This window comes from Natator depressus, chromosome 9, assembly GCF_965152275.1.
Source record: "Natator depressus isolate rNatDep1 chromosome 9, rNatDep2.hap1, whole genome shotgun sequence".
In the NCBI taxonomy this organism is placed as follows: Eukaryota; Metazoa; Chordata; order Testudines; family Cheloniidae; genus Natator; species Natator depressus.
The window spans coordinates 58,441,349-58,459,331 of record NC_134242.1 but is presented as its reverse complement, the minus strand read 5'-3'; the positions used below and the strand labels follow the sequence as shown (position 1 = coordinate 58,459,331).

The following is a 17,983-nucleotide window of genomic DNA, read 5'->3' as shown; positions in this document are numbered from 1 at the left end:
TATATATTTATATATTGCATTGAATATAACAGATCATGTAGTTCATATTTGATAAAATGTTTTGACAAAAAAATGAAAGATTTTTCAGAACAGATGGGACAAACACCTGCCAGGGATGGGCTAGGTTTACTTGCTCCTGCCTCAGCGCTGGGGGCTGGACAGATGCCCTCTTGGGATCCCTTCCAGCCCTACATTGCTATGATTCTGTGGTTATCAAAACCAAACATTTTGATAAGTCTGAATCAACATTTTTTAGAATATTCATTCTGTGAGAAATTCCAAAATTTCGTCTCTTAGTTCCAATTTGTAACAAAAACAAATTTGGAAGTCTTGGAACATAAGAACCGCCATACTGGGTCAGATCAAAGGTCCATCTCGCCCAGTATCCTGTCTTCTAACAGTGGCCAATGCCAGATGCCCCAGAGGGAATGAACAGAACAGGGAATCATCAAATGATCCATCCCATTTCTGCAGAATAGAAGTGCTATTTCCATCCAGCTCTAATGGTGATGCAGGGAGTCCATTAGCCCTGAAGGGACAGCATACAGAAATACTTTTTTTATATATATATATTTTTAAGGTCAGACTTGACAAAGCCCTGGCTGGGATGGTTTAGTTGGGGATTGGTCCTGCTTTGAGCAGGGGGTTGGACTAGATGACCTCCTGAGGTCCCTTCCAACCCTGATATTCTATGATTCTATGATTCTATGAATCCAAGGGGCTTGCAGAGGCAAACGTGACCATGTACATTTCCCCTTCCATGTTCCAGCACCACAGGTCTGGTTAGCCGCACCATGGGCACCCTTACAGAAGAGACATCCCACAGTACTCTGCAAACTCGGTTATAAGTTGTACTGTTTGCAATGGTCCTTATAAAGTACAGCCATGATTTGTCATTCGAGGGCATGTGGTTCCCTAGCCTGGCATGCCCTTGGCAAGCTATTATTAATTGGGAGTAATGATATAGTAATAGCCTCACATGCTGCTCTGTTACTATTTCAGAGTGATAGCCATGGTAGCCCATGAAAGCTTATGCCCAAATAAATTTGTTAGTCTCTAAGGTGCCACAAGGATTCCTCTGTTACTATTGTACACTGTAGCGGGCCCAGGTACCATAGTGACAGGCACTGTGTGAAAGCACAGCTAGATAATGTACCGTTACTGCATGTAGTACTTTTTCCTAGGGAAACGTAAAGGAAATAGTCTGATTCTCCTCTCAGTTACCCTGGCTTTACCCTGGTGTTAATCTGGTTTACATCAGTGCAACTGAAGCAAGGATTGGGCCCTGAAGGACTCTGTAACTTCGTTCCCCATTCAGACTGGCCTAGCCTTGGTGACTGTCTCAACCTGGGGGGGAAGGATTGCAAGGCCCCCCAGGAGCTTTCCGTGTCCCGTGAAGCCTGATCAGAAGTCGGCATCATTCCTCTTCAGGCAGGCACAGCAGCTGGGGTAAGCTGGGTTGCCATGGAGACGTCCAAAGCAAGTCTGGCAGTGCACTGCTGCACCAGGCCCCAGCCAGGTGCGGAAGCCTGAGGACAAACACACGCCAGCTCCAAACTTCCTGGCTGGGGAACCGTCAGAAGATTTACCTGGGCTACTTTGGAGACCCACCAGCCTTCTCCCTGCAAATAGGAAATCTGCATACCCCTGGGCAAATCCGTCCGCGTGAGACAGTGATCTCTCTGCACAGCTACAGAGCCACAGACTGGTAGGCTGCTTTTCAGAACTTGGGGGGCTCTGATCTGTGCTGGGCTGGCCAACAAGGAAAGCACTGCTTCAAAGATCGGGAAAAGCAAAGTGCAGGGCCGAGCTGTGGTTGCTGTCTATTTCAATCATTGCATCAGCAGGTGCATGTAAACCTGTCAACAACCTAGAGAACTCCTAGGGGGCAAAATAAACAACAAGGGACAGATAAACTGAGGTGGGTTTGTTAACATTCAGAAATAGGGATGCATTTTGTCACAGCATTTTTTATCCAAGAGCACAGAGCAATCATGGTAGATTTAGTAAAAGTAACTGTTTTAAGGGGAAATGGTGTGTAAAGTCATTGGAGCACAGTTTATAGTTGGGGGAGGTGGGTCTACATGGATCTGTCCCCCCAGAGGGGGAAGGCTTCAGGGGAAGAGGGGGATGAGGAGAGGGGCAGGAGAGAAGGGAATGCATGAATGCACCTGACCCAGAGGGTGTTAGATTTAGCTCACTTTGTTTCTGCACTGCCCCTTTTATGAATATTTGGGGGGACCATGGCAAAAGCTGCACCAAAATGGCAGATATTGAAAAGGAAAAAAAAGGATCAGGAAAGAAACTCTGAGCAAACTATGGGTAACACAGACTGGTGATTACAGTGGGTATGTGTATGTATGTATGAGCAGCACAGGAAAGATGAAAGAGATAAGGTATAAACCCTCTTGAATCGAGATAATGGGAATGAACATTTTTTGTATTGCATTCGGATGCATTTACATAGCATTTACTGTGATAGCAGCCATTCAGTGATATGTTTTGTAAATGGTGCTTTTCATTTATACTCTGTAGATAAGTTTATGAACAGGATAACCTGATGGGGTTTCCTGTGATATCAGGGGACTGGACTCAATGACCCGGCAGGTCCTATGTTCCTATATTTGCCTAGTGTAGCTTTGCTGTGCTTTGCTTTTGTTGTGAGTTTCTTTGATGGCGAAACCTGACAGCTTAAAAGAAAATGGAACTATGGGAAGTTAGAAAAGCCAAGAACAAACAAAGTTCTGTTTTAGGGGCACTGCTGTAGGGAGGAACATAGCTACAGCACTGGTTTTACAGTTGTTTAAAGAGATTGGAGAAGATTTCAGAAGAACCCACATGAAAGTGTGTCCTCCGCTCTCACTGTCCCCTGGGACCTCCCCAGGAGTTTTCCAGGCTCCTCTCAACATCTTCCTTCCTCCCTCCTTCCGTCTCTGCTCCCTCTTCAGTCCCCACTGCTTGTGCTAATCACCTTGTGTGGGAGGGGCCCCGCTGGTAGTGGGTGGGTGACAAGCTCCTGAGCTACTGATAGGGGACTGGATGACTCAGGAGTCTGGGCATTAGGTTGACACCTTTTGCCCAGGGCACCAGTTCAAGTCCAACCAGTGTTCGGAGTGGCTGAAACACATGAATGTGTGATAGGAAAGGGGTCAGTGGTGTCCCGCACAGTGGGCAGTACTTGGCCCCCTCCCTTGGGAGGCAGATTCAGCAGAGCCAAGGACTAGATGGGCTGTGGAGACAGAACACACCTCTCGCCCTATCCGGGGTCTCTGCAGGGCAGAGCTTGGGTGCACTGCCGCGATCACCAGGCAAGCTTACATTGCCATTGCCTGCGCTATGGCAGGAGGCCTGCGTTCTCCAGCCTGGCAAGCCATTCATTAGCCTGGCACAGGAGAGAATGGAGGGAAGGTGTCTGTAAGTTGAAAATACGGCTCTGCTCTGACTTTGTAGAAATGACACCACAGAGGCCTCCTCTTTATCTTCCCCTGCCTCCATCTGCAAAGCACTCAGGTTACACATCAAAAGATGGTTTCCTTTCTAACTGCCAGCCCCATCAATTCCTGGTACTTGAGCGTCAGACTAGGCTCTTTCCTTCTCACTCAGCACTGGCAATAATAAAGGTCCTAGAGGCCAAACTCTACCCTCAGCGACACCTGTGCAACCCCATTGTCTTACCTGGGTTTGCAAAGGTTTCACTGATTGGCCCTGTAATTGTAACCGTCATGATGCTGCACCAGGAGAAACAGAATCCAGGTTGTTCTTCCACGGGATAGGCAGGAGTAAAAACGGAGTTGGCTAAGTAAAGCCAGCAGCTCTGAACCTGATACACACATGGGCAGCAGACTGTGGAATAAGGAGGGGCCATTTTTCTACAAACACTTTTCAGAGCTCAACCACACTTCCAACAAGCTCTTGTGTACTGTGGAGCGTCCCCTTTGAGGTGATATTGGGTGTCCGGGTCTGTCTACGCTGCAATCAGATGTGGGAGTGCAGCACATGTAGATGTACCTGAGCTAGCATTGGTCTAGCTAGGCCAGACATTGATAACAGTGAAGCCGTAGCAGTATGAACTTCAGTTCAAACTAGCCACTGAGTAAGCACTGGGGGTCCTAGACGGGTCTGTTGAGCGCACACTAATGCAACTTCACTGATGTTGGTTCCTGAGCTAGTCTGGGTCTGTCTACACATGCTGCAGGCACAACTCTGCCAGACCCTCACATGTTAGCCTCAAGAGTTCCCAGGAATCTGGGAGGCAGAAGGTGTCTCAGTTCTGCCAGGCATGCATTTCCCCACTGTCTACTCTTTTGTCCAGATGCTTTCCAGTTTCATAGCTGACGATTGCCAAGTATAGTTTGGCACTATACGGCATTTGTTCTTGGTTGTTTCACAACCCTTGTAAATATGCCTTCCCCAGCCAGCAGCTCATTACTTCTTAGGGAGGAAGGATGGACTTGTGGTTAAAGCAAACAACTTCAAATCAGGGGATTTGAGTTCCATTCACTCACTGGTCACTGTAACGCAGCCTTCAAAGACTCAAGAGTGTGAGCACCAACCTCAGGGCGGCCTGTTAAGAACTTAGACTTCACCAACCAATAATCAAGTGTAAACTCCACAGGCACTAGAACAGCCTAAACATGGAGTCACAGACAGTCCCCTTGGGTTCTCCAATCTGTCTTGCCACCCAAGTGAGCCTGCCTTTGTGACATTTCAGTGGTTCTCAACCAGGGCTATGCCTACTCCTGGGGGTCCGCAGAGGTCTGCCAGGGGGTACATCAACGCATCTAGATATTTTCCTAGTTTTACAACAGGCAACATAAAAAGCACTAGCGAAGTCAATACAAACTAAAATTTCATACAGGCAGTGACTTGTTTATGCTGTTTTATATAGGTCACATTAAAATGTAAGTATAATATTTATATTCCAATCGATTGATTTTATAATTATATGGTAAAAATGAGAAAGTCAGCAATTTTTCAATACTAGTGTGCTGAGACTTTGGTATTTTTTTTTGTCTGATTTGGTAAGCAAGTAGATTTTAAGTGAGGTGAAACTTGAAGGTACGCAAGACAAATCAGACTCCTGAAAAGGGTACAGTAGTCTGGAAAAGTTGAGAGCTACTGTGATAGATGGCCCTTTATACCAAGGATCTCAGCAGTATTCAGGTTACTTCCAGTCCAAAAGGACCAGTTATTTACCTCAGGTCAATTGTACCTTAGATCTCACACCAAAGACACTTGTGGCCAATGTTCCCACTAATTTTTTACATTCATGTGCGCAAAGAATTTTGTTATGTGCACCAATATGGAAGTGATGTGTGGCGGGGGTGGGGCTGAGGGGTTCGGAGTGTGGGAGGGGGCTCAGGGCTGGGATAGAGGTTTGTGGTGCAGGGGGGTGACGGCTCTGGCTTGGGGTGCGGGCTCTGGGATGGGGCCAGAGATGAGGGGTTTGGGGTATGGGAGGGGGCTCAGGGCTGAGGCAGAAGATTGGAGTGCAGAGAGGTGATGGCTCTAGCTGCAGGTGCGGGCTCTGGGGTGGGGCTGGGGATGAAGGGTTTGGGGTGCAGGCTGCCCCGGGGCTGCAGCAGGGAGAGAGGACTCCACCCAGCCCTCTCTCGCCGCAGCAGCTCCGGGGCAGGGGGTGGGGGTGAGGTGCCTCTCCTCCCCTTGATAGCCTGCTGCAAGGCCACACAGCTTAGAGAGAACTTAGCTTGTAGCCTATCCTATAATAAACTACATACAGATTTATAAAGTAGGAAAAGGAAATAAGAGTTATTTACAAGGTTAAAGCAGATAAACATATATACACAAATGAGTTACAATCTTGTTTCAAAAAGTAATAGAAGCTTCTATAATAAGCGAGCTCTATATGTCCTTTTGGGCTAACCCAGGCTAAGCACAGAGGATCTTTTGCTTATGCCTAGCAAACCTTGCCCCCCAGAGGCCAAGAGCATAGAGACAATCAGTTTCTTCTGTCTGGGATTTTATCCCCTTCCTGCCATGTGCTCTGAACTGCAAACTCAGCTGATGGAAGAATTCACTTGCATAACTCATCTTCATGGTGGGGGAGAGTAGGACAACAGAGTCTTTTGTCCCCTTTAATGCCCCACAATAGACCATCTGGCATCCATCTGGTGTCGATGGACCTTTCCCATTGGGCAGGATGTAGCACCTACTGTTGCAGATTAGCACTTTACACTAGTTAATGCATCTCTCCTGTCTGGTGATTTACATAGTCACAGAGGCTTACAATACAACCACTCTAATATTACCTTACAAAACGGGATGCAGATGTTATAAGTGACATTAATGCATGCAGCAACTCACAAGCCTTCAGAAAAAGACTAAACACATTTATAATCCTAATATCTATTTTAACCACTCTAACTCACCAGTGATCCAGCCTGGTCCCACCAGGTATTTGTCAATGTTCCATTGAGACACAGGGGCGTTGGCATGAGCTGGCACCTGGTCTGCCGGCATCACAGTCACACTGCAGACCAGCATCAGTGCAAGCTTCCTGAACACCAACCCCCACCAATAAGCCTCAACCCTGCCCTGGAGAGGCCACCTCTGTTGGTGAAGCATGGCCGATTCAATCCTTGGCCTTTCAGCTAAAATTGCCAACAACGGGGATTAGTGTCATAGTGGTTTCTGTGATGTAGCTCCTAGCCACTGGACTGAGCCCAGCAAATCCCTTCACAAAGGCCCACTAACCAACTGCTGTCAGAGAGCCACATCATTCAATCCCTCCTGGCCTGTTGCAGATTCAAACCAGTGATGTAGAGGTGAAAGGCTCCAAATACTGTTACCAACACAACCACACAATTAGCATAAAATTGAGGGTAACCTCCCTCAGTCGTGAAACAGAAAGCATGTGAACTTGGTTGACATTTCCAACATGGTAACCTGAGGTTTTGCTTCTCCTTCTAGCTTGAATGCTGGTTGAGACAATGGAGAAGTATGAGCAAATACTAACCATAGGCAGGGGATCAAGTGCTGAGGTCTTCCTGATGAGGAACACAGAGACAAAGAAACTGTTTGCCGTGAAAAAAATCAAGACAGATCCATCAAAGAAAATGAGAAGCAAAGAGGCCGTGCTTCAGGAGGTGACCATCCTGGGCAAACTCAAGCACCCCCACATTGTAACCTGCCATGAGCACTTCTTTGAGGAGGAACATATGTTCATCATCCAGGATTACTGTGATGGTGGCTCCCTGGATGACCACATTAAGATGAGGAAGGAGGGGTACTTTCCCGAGAACACAATCATGGAATGGTTTGTGCAGCTAGCTATGGCTGTTCAGTACATCCACTCCATGAAGATCCTGCACCGAGATATCAAAACATCCAATGTGTTTCTCACTAAGAAAGGGATGGTGAAACTGGGGGACTTTGGCATTTCGAAGGTCATGAACAGCACCCTGGACATGGCAAGCACTTTTGTAGGCACACCCTATTACTTGAGCCCAGAGCTCTGCGAGGATGTGCCGTACAGCTCCAAGTCGGACATCTGGGCACTGGGATGTGTTCTCTTTGAAATGTGTGCCTTAAAACCACCCTTTGATGGAATAAATCTGGTCAGCTTGTTTTACAAGATTGTGAAAGATGAGTATGCAGCTGTGCCAGAGTGCTATTCTGAGCCCCTGCATGGCTTGATCCAAACCATACTGGAGAAGTGCCCAGGAAAGAGACCCAGTGCCAGCAGCGTCCTCAACATCCCTTATGTCCAGCAACACCTCAAGCTTTTCCTTCTTCACCAAGAATCCCAGCTCTTCAAGCAGCAACATCTGGCAAAGCTCCATGAGGAGGACAACACAGATCCCCTCCCACCCACATCTCAAAGTAAGACACTGTTGGCTCACCAAGGGAGGGGAGCCTTAAGGCCAAAGTCAGCTCCACCGTATGTCAGCACTCACAGTCCAGAGCTTTTTGAGCCAGAGGAGCTCTTCAGCACTCTAGACAGCAGCTCAGATTACTCTGAAGACTTTGAGCATGAAAGTGTGTCTTCCATTGAGGAGAACTTAGAAGACGACATACCCATTCCACCTCTGATCAAGGAGGTGCCAAGAGAGATAAGTAAGAGCTGGGTACTGGCCACTGTTGGGGAGAGTTTACTCAACTAGTCTATCCTATGCTTCTAAATACTGTAAAATAATGGGTTTAAACAGTAAGTGACATCAGAGAGCCACCAGGGAACACTGGGTGTAGGAGGGGAGGAAAGGCTCCGGAGACCAGGCTGAAATCCAAGAAATGGAAAAGAGGAAAGTGTGAGATTTTGCTGGTTTGTTTTTATTTGGTGGGGAGAGAGGAAAGGGAGCAGCCCTGCTAGGCCCCCAGCCCTGGTTCTTGACTTTTTTGCCTGTGCAGAATGGGAGGTTTTCATTATTATTTATAAGAAAATCAAACAGCCACAGTAAAAAAGGCTGGTTCCTAAATCCTGACAACCATCACTTGCATATACAGATGTAGCATCTCAGGAGATTATGGGCGTCATATTAAGAAGTGCAATAAGACCGCCAGGCCAGCCATAAGAGTACCGACAGGTTCAAAGTGTGGCTGACTCTTAGGTTCTGCAGGTTCTTGCTCTGTCGGGCTAATGAAACAATCCTGCATATGCCTCTGCTGTCCTGGATTTCCTCTGCAATAAAATATCCAGGCAACCGCTTTGGCTTTAATTCAGTCTGAACATTACACAAAACTGAAGGACTGGCTTGAGACATGTGATTCCCGGATTCCCTCCTGCCATGACCTGAATCCGAGGTGACGGCTGTGCTATGTAGAGGGCACAGAGAAATACTTCAGTCCTTGCCCTTTTAACCTTGGAACCACCAGACATTTCAGCTAACAACACTGTGGAGGAGCCAGCAGTTGGCTAGATGGACCTCTCAGGGAGGTGCTGGCAGCACACTGTGAAACCATGAACCATACAATATAATGTATTGCAAAGTTACCAGGCACTGCTAAATAACTCCACCTCTAAGTTCTAGGAGCATAGAAAAGTGCCCCAGACAAGGCCATGGGCAATTTTTTTTTTGCACTGTATGAGCTTTAAAAAAAAAAAAAAAAAAGGATGAGCATTTCCCCTGAAATTTTGTATGAAAATAAGGACAAGTCAGATTGTTCTTTCACAGGCATATAGCGCCATGTGGCTGTGTCTGCCCTATGTGCCAGCCCGTGACACTGGCCACAGTGGCCAGCCATGCAAGGGGAGTCTGTGGAGTTCCTAAGGGACATGGGGCTTCTGTGCACCTAGCTCTGGGAGGCAGTGCCAGGCCTCTCGGCATTTTCCTTGGCCGGGGCAGCTCTGTATTGCCCACAGAGCAGGGACGTGCATCATAGGCACAAACTGAGCCCTATTTACGTAAAAATAAATATGTAACCCAAATGTTTCCCTAAGTTGGGTATATAAGCAGTAAGTAGCCACAGCTCATTATGGGCTGTATAAAGCCTAACCCTGCAAGTGGTTACTACCATGTACATCCATACTCCTGTTCGGAGGCACATGATTTCAGGACGGGGGTGAAGACACCCAACCAACTTCATAATATTCTAGAGGTTTGCTGTCTAGGGCTATAAAGAGCTTTGTACCAGGCACACTTTTCCATCAGTTAGAACTAGACAGACCCATGCATACAACTTTGACTCTACTCCCCAACCTGACCTACAGTATCCCCTCTTAATCTAGTCCTGCCCCTCCCCGCAACACTCTCTGCCAGTGGACCTCAGGCCTGGCCTGCTGCCGCCTCTGCTATTGCAGGCAGGCATTAGGGAGAGCTAGCCATGCGAAAATGGCTGGTGGCTTTGGGATGAGGTAAAATCAGATCTAGGATAAGATCAACCAAGTGGGATGTTTTTACTGCAGACTTAAGCAGGATTTAAACTAGAGACAGGTCTGAACCAGAGCCCCAGAGCTGGACACCTGGAATTTTGAGGGAGCTGAAATCTGGACCTATACCCAAATTTGAATTCTGCATCTCAGGACCATCTCTGGTTGACATCAGTGTTGTCATAGAAAACCCAGTGCATTAAGCCCCTGCTCTGTCTGACATGTGTCTTCCTTCCTTTGTTGCAGACCAGTGCAGCTCTCCTGACAGACTATTACCCTCCAGCCCTCTGAGCACAGATTTACAAGGTACCTTCACATGTCCTGTTGGCACAATCCCTGAAACCCAGGGCAATGAAAGCCCAGATCAGGACTTTCATAAAGGCATGCATGATCTTGGTCAGATACAATATAACCCCCACGCCAACCATCTGCCCACCATTCGTTTTTGCACACAGTGCGTTGTTGTACAGCTGGGTTTACGCTGGGAACAGATGTGGAAAAGACAAAATACATCCAGGAAGATGGTTCTGGAGCATGCCTGGGAATGTCAGGGAAGAGCCCCAGTGTCATGAGAGTCCAAGCTCCGCTTTGCAATCCCCTTGTGCAAGTCAGACAACATTCAGAGAACACCCAGCCCCCTGGCTGATTAATCAAACCCAGCCCAAACTGGAAATTCTTTCATCTTTTTACAAAGTTGCTTCCTGCACTGAAAATCTCAGTGTTCTGACACAAGTTGCATAGGTAAGGGGTCCTCAACCTTCTTCTTTCTGAGTCCCCGCCCCACACACACACATGCTATAAAAACTCCACGGCTCAGCTGTACCACAACAACTGGTTTTCTGCATATGAAAGCCAGGGTGGCATTAGGGGTTTGGAAGCAGGGCAATTGCCCGGGGTCCCACATCGCAGGGGGCAACGCAAAGCTCAGGCTTTGGCTTCAGCCCTGGATTGTGGGGCTGGAGGCCCTGGGCTGCAGTCCTGCACAGTGGGGCTTTGGCTTTCTGCCCTGGGCCTAGTGAGTCTAACGCTGCCCATGCTTGGCGGACCCCCTGAAACCTGCTCGCGGCCCCCCAGGGGGCTCTAGCCACTGGTTGAGAATTACTGGCATAGGTCACTGGCAAACACAAGCCTTCTGGGGGAACCAGCTAGTCCTATCCTCTCAGGGTGTGTCTCAAGTAGGGTAGCAGGGAGGCCTCATCCCACACCTCTCTGGCTCTGTTGGGGAGGTTTGCAGTTGTGGCATGAGACATGCACAGGGCCTCCCCCAAGCTGCACTGAGGCCATCCCCTGTGCAAGGGCCGAAGGTCTGTGTAATGTGGTGTGGAGACAGGGCATGGCGGTGGGCCAGGATGTGAAGGGTGGTGAGGTGTGATGTGTGTGTGTGAGGAGGTGTGTGTTGTGTGGGGGCACAAGGTTGTGTATGTTGAGGAGGTGCTGTGTAGGGGCAGGTGATGTGTGCGACATGCCAGGGAAAGTGAGTGTGTTGGGGGGAGCGTGGAGCTGGGTACTGAGGTGGGTGCAGCATGTGTGTAGTACAGCAGGTTGAGTTGTGTGTCGTGGGGGGGCGGGGTTTGGTGCAGAGGAGCATGTCATATGGCTCTATCCTGAGAGCAGCACCAAGAGCAGCCTGAGACCATACTAATGCTCTTGGGGCTCCCCTGCCCCTCCCGCTGCAGAGTGGAAGGATGAAGCAGAGCTGACCGATTACCCTGATGATTTCGAGGAGGTTGAGGAAACCAGCCTGGAGGAGGTGGTGAGCAATGCTCGCTGTGCGATCAAGGTGCCAGCTGACAATGAGGCATTCCAGGAGGAACAGGTGGATCACCAAGGGCCCGCTGTTCTCTCCTCCACCCTGAAGACTTTGCGGGAGACATGCAAAGGTGAGGAAACCCTGGGAAGCCAGTAAACACACTAGGGACTACTAATCTTGCCTTTCCATACTAACTGCAGGCTTGCAGGGAACGGACAAGGAGGCTAGGCTCATCTGATTCCTGGGCTTCTGCTTTGCAGGAGACAAGCTGAGCTGTGAAAAAGGGTCCTCAGCTTTTTCCATGCTGTGATAGAATTCAACCACCCACAACCTCTCTCCTTCACATGCCTTGTCCCGGAATCCTTTGCATCATTCCACACAGGGCACGGGCCTAGGGACCCCTAGGTTCAAAAGCTCAACGTTAGCCTGAGGCTCCAGGTGGGAAGTAGGAGTGGGGGTTGGGACTCCACCCACCTCCCTAATGCTACTGTTGGTACCTTCTGGGGGGCTCTGAGACACATCTTGAGGGAGTGAAGTGCAGTCACTATGGCCCATTCTTTCTGCTGAGTCTGCCAGAGAGGGTGCAGTAACACTTAGCACAGTCCATCCCCAGCGCAATCACTGTACACACTTGAAACCAGTGAACTTCCTGATTGGCTCTCAGGTAGCTAATCACCCTTATCTCCATTTCACAGCTGGGGAAACTGAAGCCAAAAAGTCATGTGACACACCCCAAACCGCACAGTGCATTGGGGCAAAGCTGAGACTAGACTGCAGCCTGGCTAATTCCTTCCTATCACCCTGATGTGGCAGCAGTTGTCCCTGCCATGCTAAGTGCAAGGTGCAGCAGCAGTTTTGTGCTGTAGACATCTATCTACCAGAAAGTGGAGTGAGATCTAGAAATACTACAGAATGACCACTGGGCAGTGTCAGCCTTCAGTCCCTAGTCAGCTGGGCTGGGTTTGAACAAGTGAGGTGAGAAGCAAGGTTCCATACCACATTGCCCAACTCTGAATATATACACATGGGGTCATCTGAACTCACCTGTCTGTCACTTGCTTGCAGGTGGGGTTGGACCTTCTCTGTATGATGAAAACACAGGTCAGGCCCAGTTCACCCCTGAGGATCTGCAGCCTCATTTTGAACATCGAATGGGCCCTGACCACCTGGAGACCTGCTACCTGCTCCTCAGCTTGGACCAGGAAACAACTTAGTCCAGGCCTCTTCATGGAAACAGCCTGAAGGACGAGAGTTTAGCTGAAGATACAAAGTAGTGTGCTGCTGAGTGTTGTTCCAGACTGGCAAATAAGGTGGCCTGATGGCCAATGCTGAGTTTTCACTCCTTGCTTGGTACATAAGAGCGGCCATGCTGGGTCAAACCAATGGTCCATCTAGCCCAGTGCCCTGTCTTCCAACAGCGGCCAGTGCCAGGTGCTTCAGAGCGAATGAACGGAACAGGCAATCGAGTGATCCATCCCCTGTTATCCACTCCCAGCTTCTGGCAGTCAGAGGTCTAGGGACACTCAGAGTATGCGGTTGCATCCCTGACCATCTTGCTAATAGCCATTGATGGACTATCCTCCACAAATAGCATCACAATAATATAAAGCACTGAGCCTGCTGGAATCCTGCTGCAGAGATGGAGTGCAGAAGGGGGGTGCAGTGGCATAGGGTGTGCATTCACTACAGTACCACTTTCCAATGCAAAACTAGGGTTTTTTTCTTTTCCAAACTACATTTTCATTTGCCCTTGGATTATTTTTTGGCCCAGGAGATGGAGCTGTAGGAAGTAGCACAATATAAATAAAGGTTTATGACAGACATTAGAAGGTTTGACAGCTCTGGGCGCTGACGTACATGGTATAAGCAGAAGGCTCACTCAGCAATGTGAAAATATAGACTCTTCATTAAGTCTTGTTCACTTGCTAATCCTGAAGTCTCTGAAAACTCCCCAGTCCCTGCCTATCTTGTGCCACAGCCAAATAACTATTGACTTCCAAATGCTGATCCACAGACCCAGAAGCTCTAACTAAGCCCAGAGCTGTAACTGTAATAGGTACCACTTCCCTGGAAGCACAGTTTTGATCTGGTCTACTACATCCTTTTATAGGACTTGTGAAGTGAGGGAATATGAGAGCTAGTCTTCCTTCTTTCTTATCTTCAGACTAGAATCCCGTTGACAGCTGATCAACTAATGCTTCTGTGATTTCTAAGTCAAGCTGAAGTTCTGAAGTGGCAAGAGTCTCATAGGTAACACATGCCATCTGTGCCTTCAGAATGTCTGCAGACACCTCTGCATGGATTGCCTCCCACAACCCATATTAAAAGGGGCAGAATCAACTTGAAAACCACATTTCTATCTGAAAGTTGTGTACCAAAAATTCCTATTAATGAAAGAGATTAGAGAAAATATATGTAGCAATTCCATTTTGACAGAACTCTCATGCATTCATTAGGGAGGGGAACTCACAGGCAGTGTTCCCCGGGCCTGGTGATGGTGGAGCTCATGGCTACGCTCATCCCCAGATCCCACAAGTGGTTGTTTATTGGTAACAGCATCAGCACAGCTGAAATGGGAGGCGTGTGTAGTGAGGAAGGGACAGGGGAAGTGTGGAGGTCAGAGGGTGCACATGGTTGTTGGTATTGCTACCAGGTATGCCCAAGAGATCCTTGTTAAGGATTAGAAGGGAGCAGGAAAAGCCTTATAAAACAAAATATGAAAGAAGCATTACCAATCCTAAGTGTTCAAACATCGTGAGTCAGGCCCAAAAAATCATGAGCATTTAAAAAACAACTTCAGAGTCTTATTTGCCTTTAGAGTTCACATTTGCAAACCCAGACACTTACCTTTTAATGAAAGCTAAGATTCTCACATAATGTCCCAACTTCAAGACCTGGGGCGGAGGGGAAGGGAGGATGTAAAAATATCCACCAAATATCACAGGAGTTGAAAACACTGTAAAAAGGAATTTTTGAAAAACGTCCTGTCCATGCTATTTAAAGGGTGCTCTGTCAGAAATCTGAATGTTTTAAAACAACTTGACAATGTCCCTTTAAATCTGAGATGGCTTTGAACAGCTATGACCATGGGCACACACAGTTACTGCACTTAACATAAAAATAAAGCTAAAACTCAGACTGAGTTGCTGATTAATAATAACTGCATCAGTGCCCACTTCACCTAAACAAACTCTCAGTCATCTGCATTACAGTGACAGTTCTGCTCTATTTCCTCTGCAACTCTCAATGGAGAAGAAAGGAAACACCAAAGCTTTCAGTATATTTATTTCTTCCCTCTTCATTCAGCTTTTGCAGTATTGTTGTAATCATGTTGCTCCCAGAATATGAGACAGACAAGGCAAGCTTCTATTGGGGAAAGAGACAAGTTTTCAAGCTTCACAGAGCTCTTCTTCAGGCCTGGAAAAGATAATCAGAGTCCCACAGCTAAATACAAGTTGGGAGAGATTATTAATTGTAAGGGGTTAAGATATGTTGCAAGCAATCACTTATTCCAAATGCTAAATTCTACCAAACAAAGATCTCGGCAAATAATTTCCAGTTAACAATTTATTCTACAAATTTACTCTCTTTTTCTGCTTGCAAAATATCCTTGAGCCACTCCTGATTTACTTAATTATATTAGCAAAAAGAACAAGGAGTACTTGTGATACCTTAGAAATCTGTAATTATATTAATTATTCACAACCACAACTATTGATAATTGATTTCTTGTCAGACAGGATGCTATTAAACAGGCATCCGATGAAGTGAGCTGTAGCTCACGAAAGCTTATGCTCAAATAAATTGGTTAGTCTCTAAGGTGCCACTAGTACTCCTTTTCTTTTTATTAAACTACATTTTCTTTAGCCATCTTAAGATCTGTTTCTTTATCTGGTGATTGTGGGCGCCTTCTTAACAGCCTGATATTAACTTGTTTTAATGTAATTTAAATGGAATGTGAGAATGGGACTTCCTGCTTCTCAGCTAATGCCTGCTGATCGGCTGCTCTTTTAATCTGTCTGCAGAGGAAGGCCTTAGGCTTTAGGCCTTACAGTATGGTTGCAGACAAAGGTCTTATCCTTATAGAAGGATGGGAGTGGGGTACCCCAAAAAGCAAAGTGACTCAGCAGCAAGATTTAGCAAATCTTGATAGGTCTACTTCTTCGTGTTGGTTTTTTCCCCATCTCTTTGTTAACACTTTTTAGAGAGGAAGGATTACACTGTAACTAAAATAGTGTTAGTGAAGAAGTGTGTGGGACACATGTTATGCTTTGGAATATTCAAATATTGTTGTATCAACTTTCTAAGTGTTATAATGATGCACATATCGTTATGGGCTGTCTAGTGACTGGACTCCTAGCTCAATGAGTGAGCTACAAGATGTTTTCCTGCAGGAGCTAAAATCACTGGCGGGCGTGTGGTGAGGGGGGAGGTAATGTATGCAAATCTCTAATGCTAAACACAGCAGGTAACAAGTGTGGGGAAGTTTTGTCCCCTGGAGAAATAGCATAGAATGGTTTGACCTGGTTCAAGTGGCCTGTCAGAAAAAAAACTGTAAACCATATAAAGTAGCCACTGTGACACAGGGAGAGAGTTTACTCACCCTCAATCCAAGAACAGAGGTGAGATTGTGACCAAGTGGGACAGGCCCTGCAAAGGACCTGAAGTACTCTGAAACCTGCCAGATCTCCATGTGAAAGGTGGGTGTCCACTTGGTAAGCCAGGCATTCATGTATGTTTTCTCTGTAATTATTTTGTTCTGAATAAAAAGTACTTTGCTTTACGAAGCCTGGCTGGTCATCACTGGTTAACCCTGTCATTGCCCCAGACAGAACAGGACGGCAGGTGCTGAGGAGAAGCTGGCCCTGCTGAGATCATGACAGTGAATCACAGGAGTCGGCAGCCTAAGGACCCAGTCTGGAGGGAGAGGATTGTGAGATCCCATTGTGAGGAACGTGATGGCTAGAAACCTGAAATTTGACTGCGGTGCCGTTACGAAGGCCACAAAGGGGTCAGAGGTACAGGTACCTGGGGGTGGTGACCAGCTCAATGACAATTAAAAGGACAGTTGTTAGCTACAAGTCACTGAAGGCTGCTGAGCAAACAGCAAGCTTTAGGAAAAAGTTACATACAAACAAATCATGGTGTCATTAGTACTTCCACCAATGAGAGAAAGGAACAGGTGTTAGAATATACTTCAGATAACTTAAGCCAAGTGGTTACGGGTCAGATTCTATAAAGAACAAAATGCCTTTGCCAGGAGTGGAGCATCCCGGGATTAGGGAAGGGGTCCCAGGCCTCCAACCACATGCCTCTCTCTCCCGAAACACCAGTCCTCCTGCCTGGGGACAGACCAAGGTAAATCCCTGGAACAAGTACGATACTGAACAATATCTAGCTCAAGCAATGCCAGGAGTCAAGCCAGGGAAGGATCTCTAGCAGGGGTTACACAGATCTCCTTTGCCCCTGGTACAGCATACAGCCCCCTCACAGACATAGACACAGATTCCCTGTCCTGTGTTAACTCAACCCTCCTCCAGTGAGTCCTACCTCTAGCACACTGAAGCTGTTGTTTGGGGTGAGCTATGAATGGTGGGGTCCTGATGGGTGGTCCCTGCTGTCCCACTGGTTCCAGGCTGCATTGTCCACAGGGGTCCCTCTCAGTTTTTGGTCTCTCTCTCGCTAGTCACTCCAAAAACTCCCTGCACAACCCATTTCTTTCTCTCAGCCCCCAGACAGTTCACTGGCCCAGAGCCCACACAGCGGTCACCACCCATCGCTTGTCTCTAGTTTGGAGTGGCATTCCCTTTTGCCTGTGGGGCTCAGCCCTCCAGCCCCTTCTGAAGTGACACCTGTGTACTCCAAAGGGGTCAGGTACTCCACAGTTACTTTCTGTGGATTCCCACCCACACAACATGGATAGTCTGGTTGGAATGCCCCCAGCCCATCTGAGCCTCCACCAACGGTGGGAGACCTGTACTGCTCTTCACACCTTCTGCTCCCACTGATCTCGCTGGGTGATGAGGACACATGCCACTTATGGGCTCAGCCCCTTGGAAAGAAGGAATCAATATTTTAAAATAGGGACATTTGCACCAGCGCCACAGTACACAACAAATAACCTCTCAGATGGGTAACAAATTCCAGGGCCTGGGCCTGGGCCTGTGTTGCTCTCATACTCTCAAAGAGCTCCCTAAGGAAGAGACCAGGATTTGACTACTGGTGCAAAATTCAGAGACACCTGCAGAGGCCAAATGCATCTATGGTGTTACTCCACTGACTTATGGGAAGTGACACCAGGGATAAATTTGGGCTTGGGCATACCCATGCGTTCTGTCAATCAGAAAATTATACTGCGTGGCTATATTGTATTGGCTGTGTGCAGTAATCCTAGAGATAACAAAGCC

At 47.5% G+C, this 17,983-nt stretch overlaps 1 protein-coding gene across 2 annotated transcripts; it reads left to right on the top strand.

Annotated features, from left to right (window-relative positions):
* Nucleotides 1-1,442: 1,442 nt before the first annotated feature.
* LOC141993513 (serine/threonine-protein kinase Nek5-like) lies at nt 1,443-16,297 on the top strand. Of its 2 annotated transcripts, none has more exons than XM_074963055.1 (5): nt 1,443-1,708; nt 6,931-7,842; nt 10,073-10,132; nt 11,503-11,706; nt 12,642-16,297. In XM_074963055.1, exons 2-5 carry the CDS (start codon nt 6,936-6,938, stop codon nt 12,788-12,790), a joined length of 1,320 nt encoding a protein of 439 aa, XP_074819156.1. In that variant the 5' UTR covers nt 1,443-1,708; nt 6,931-6,935; the 3' UTR covers nt 12,791-16,297. The 2 variants fall into 2 exon arrangements, with proteins under 2 accessions (XP_074819156.1, XP_074819155.1); XM_074963054.1 differs by having other exon boundaries at nt 6,931-8,076.
* The last annotated feature ends 1,686 nt before the right edge of the window (nt 16,298-17,983 follow it).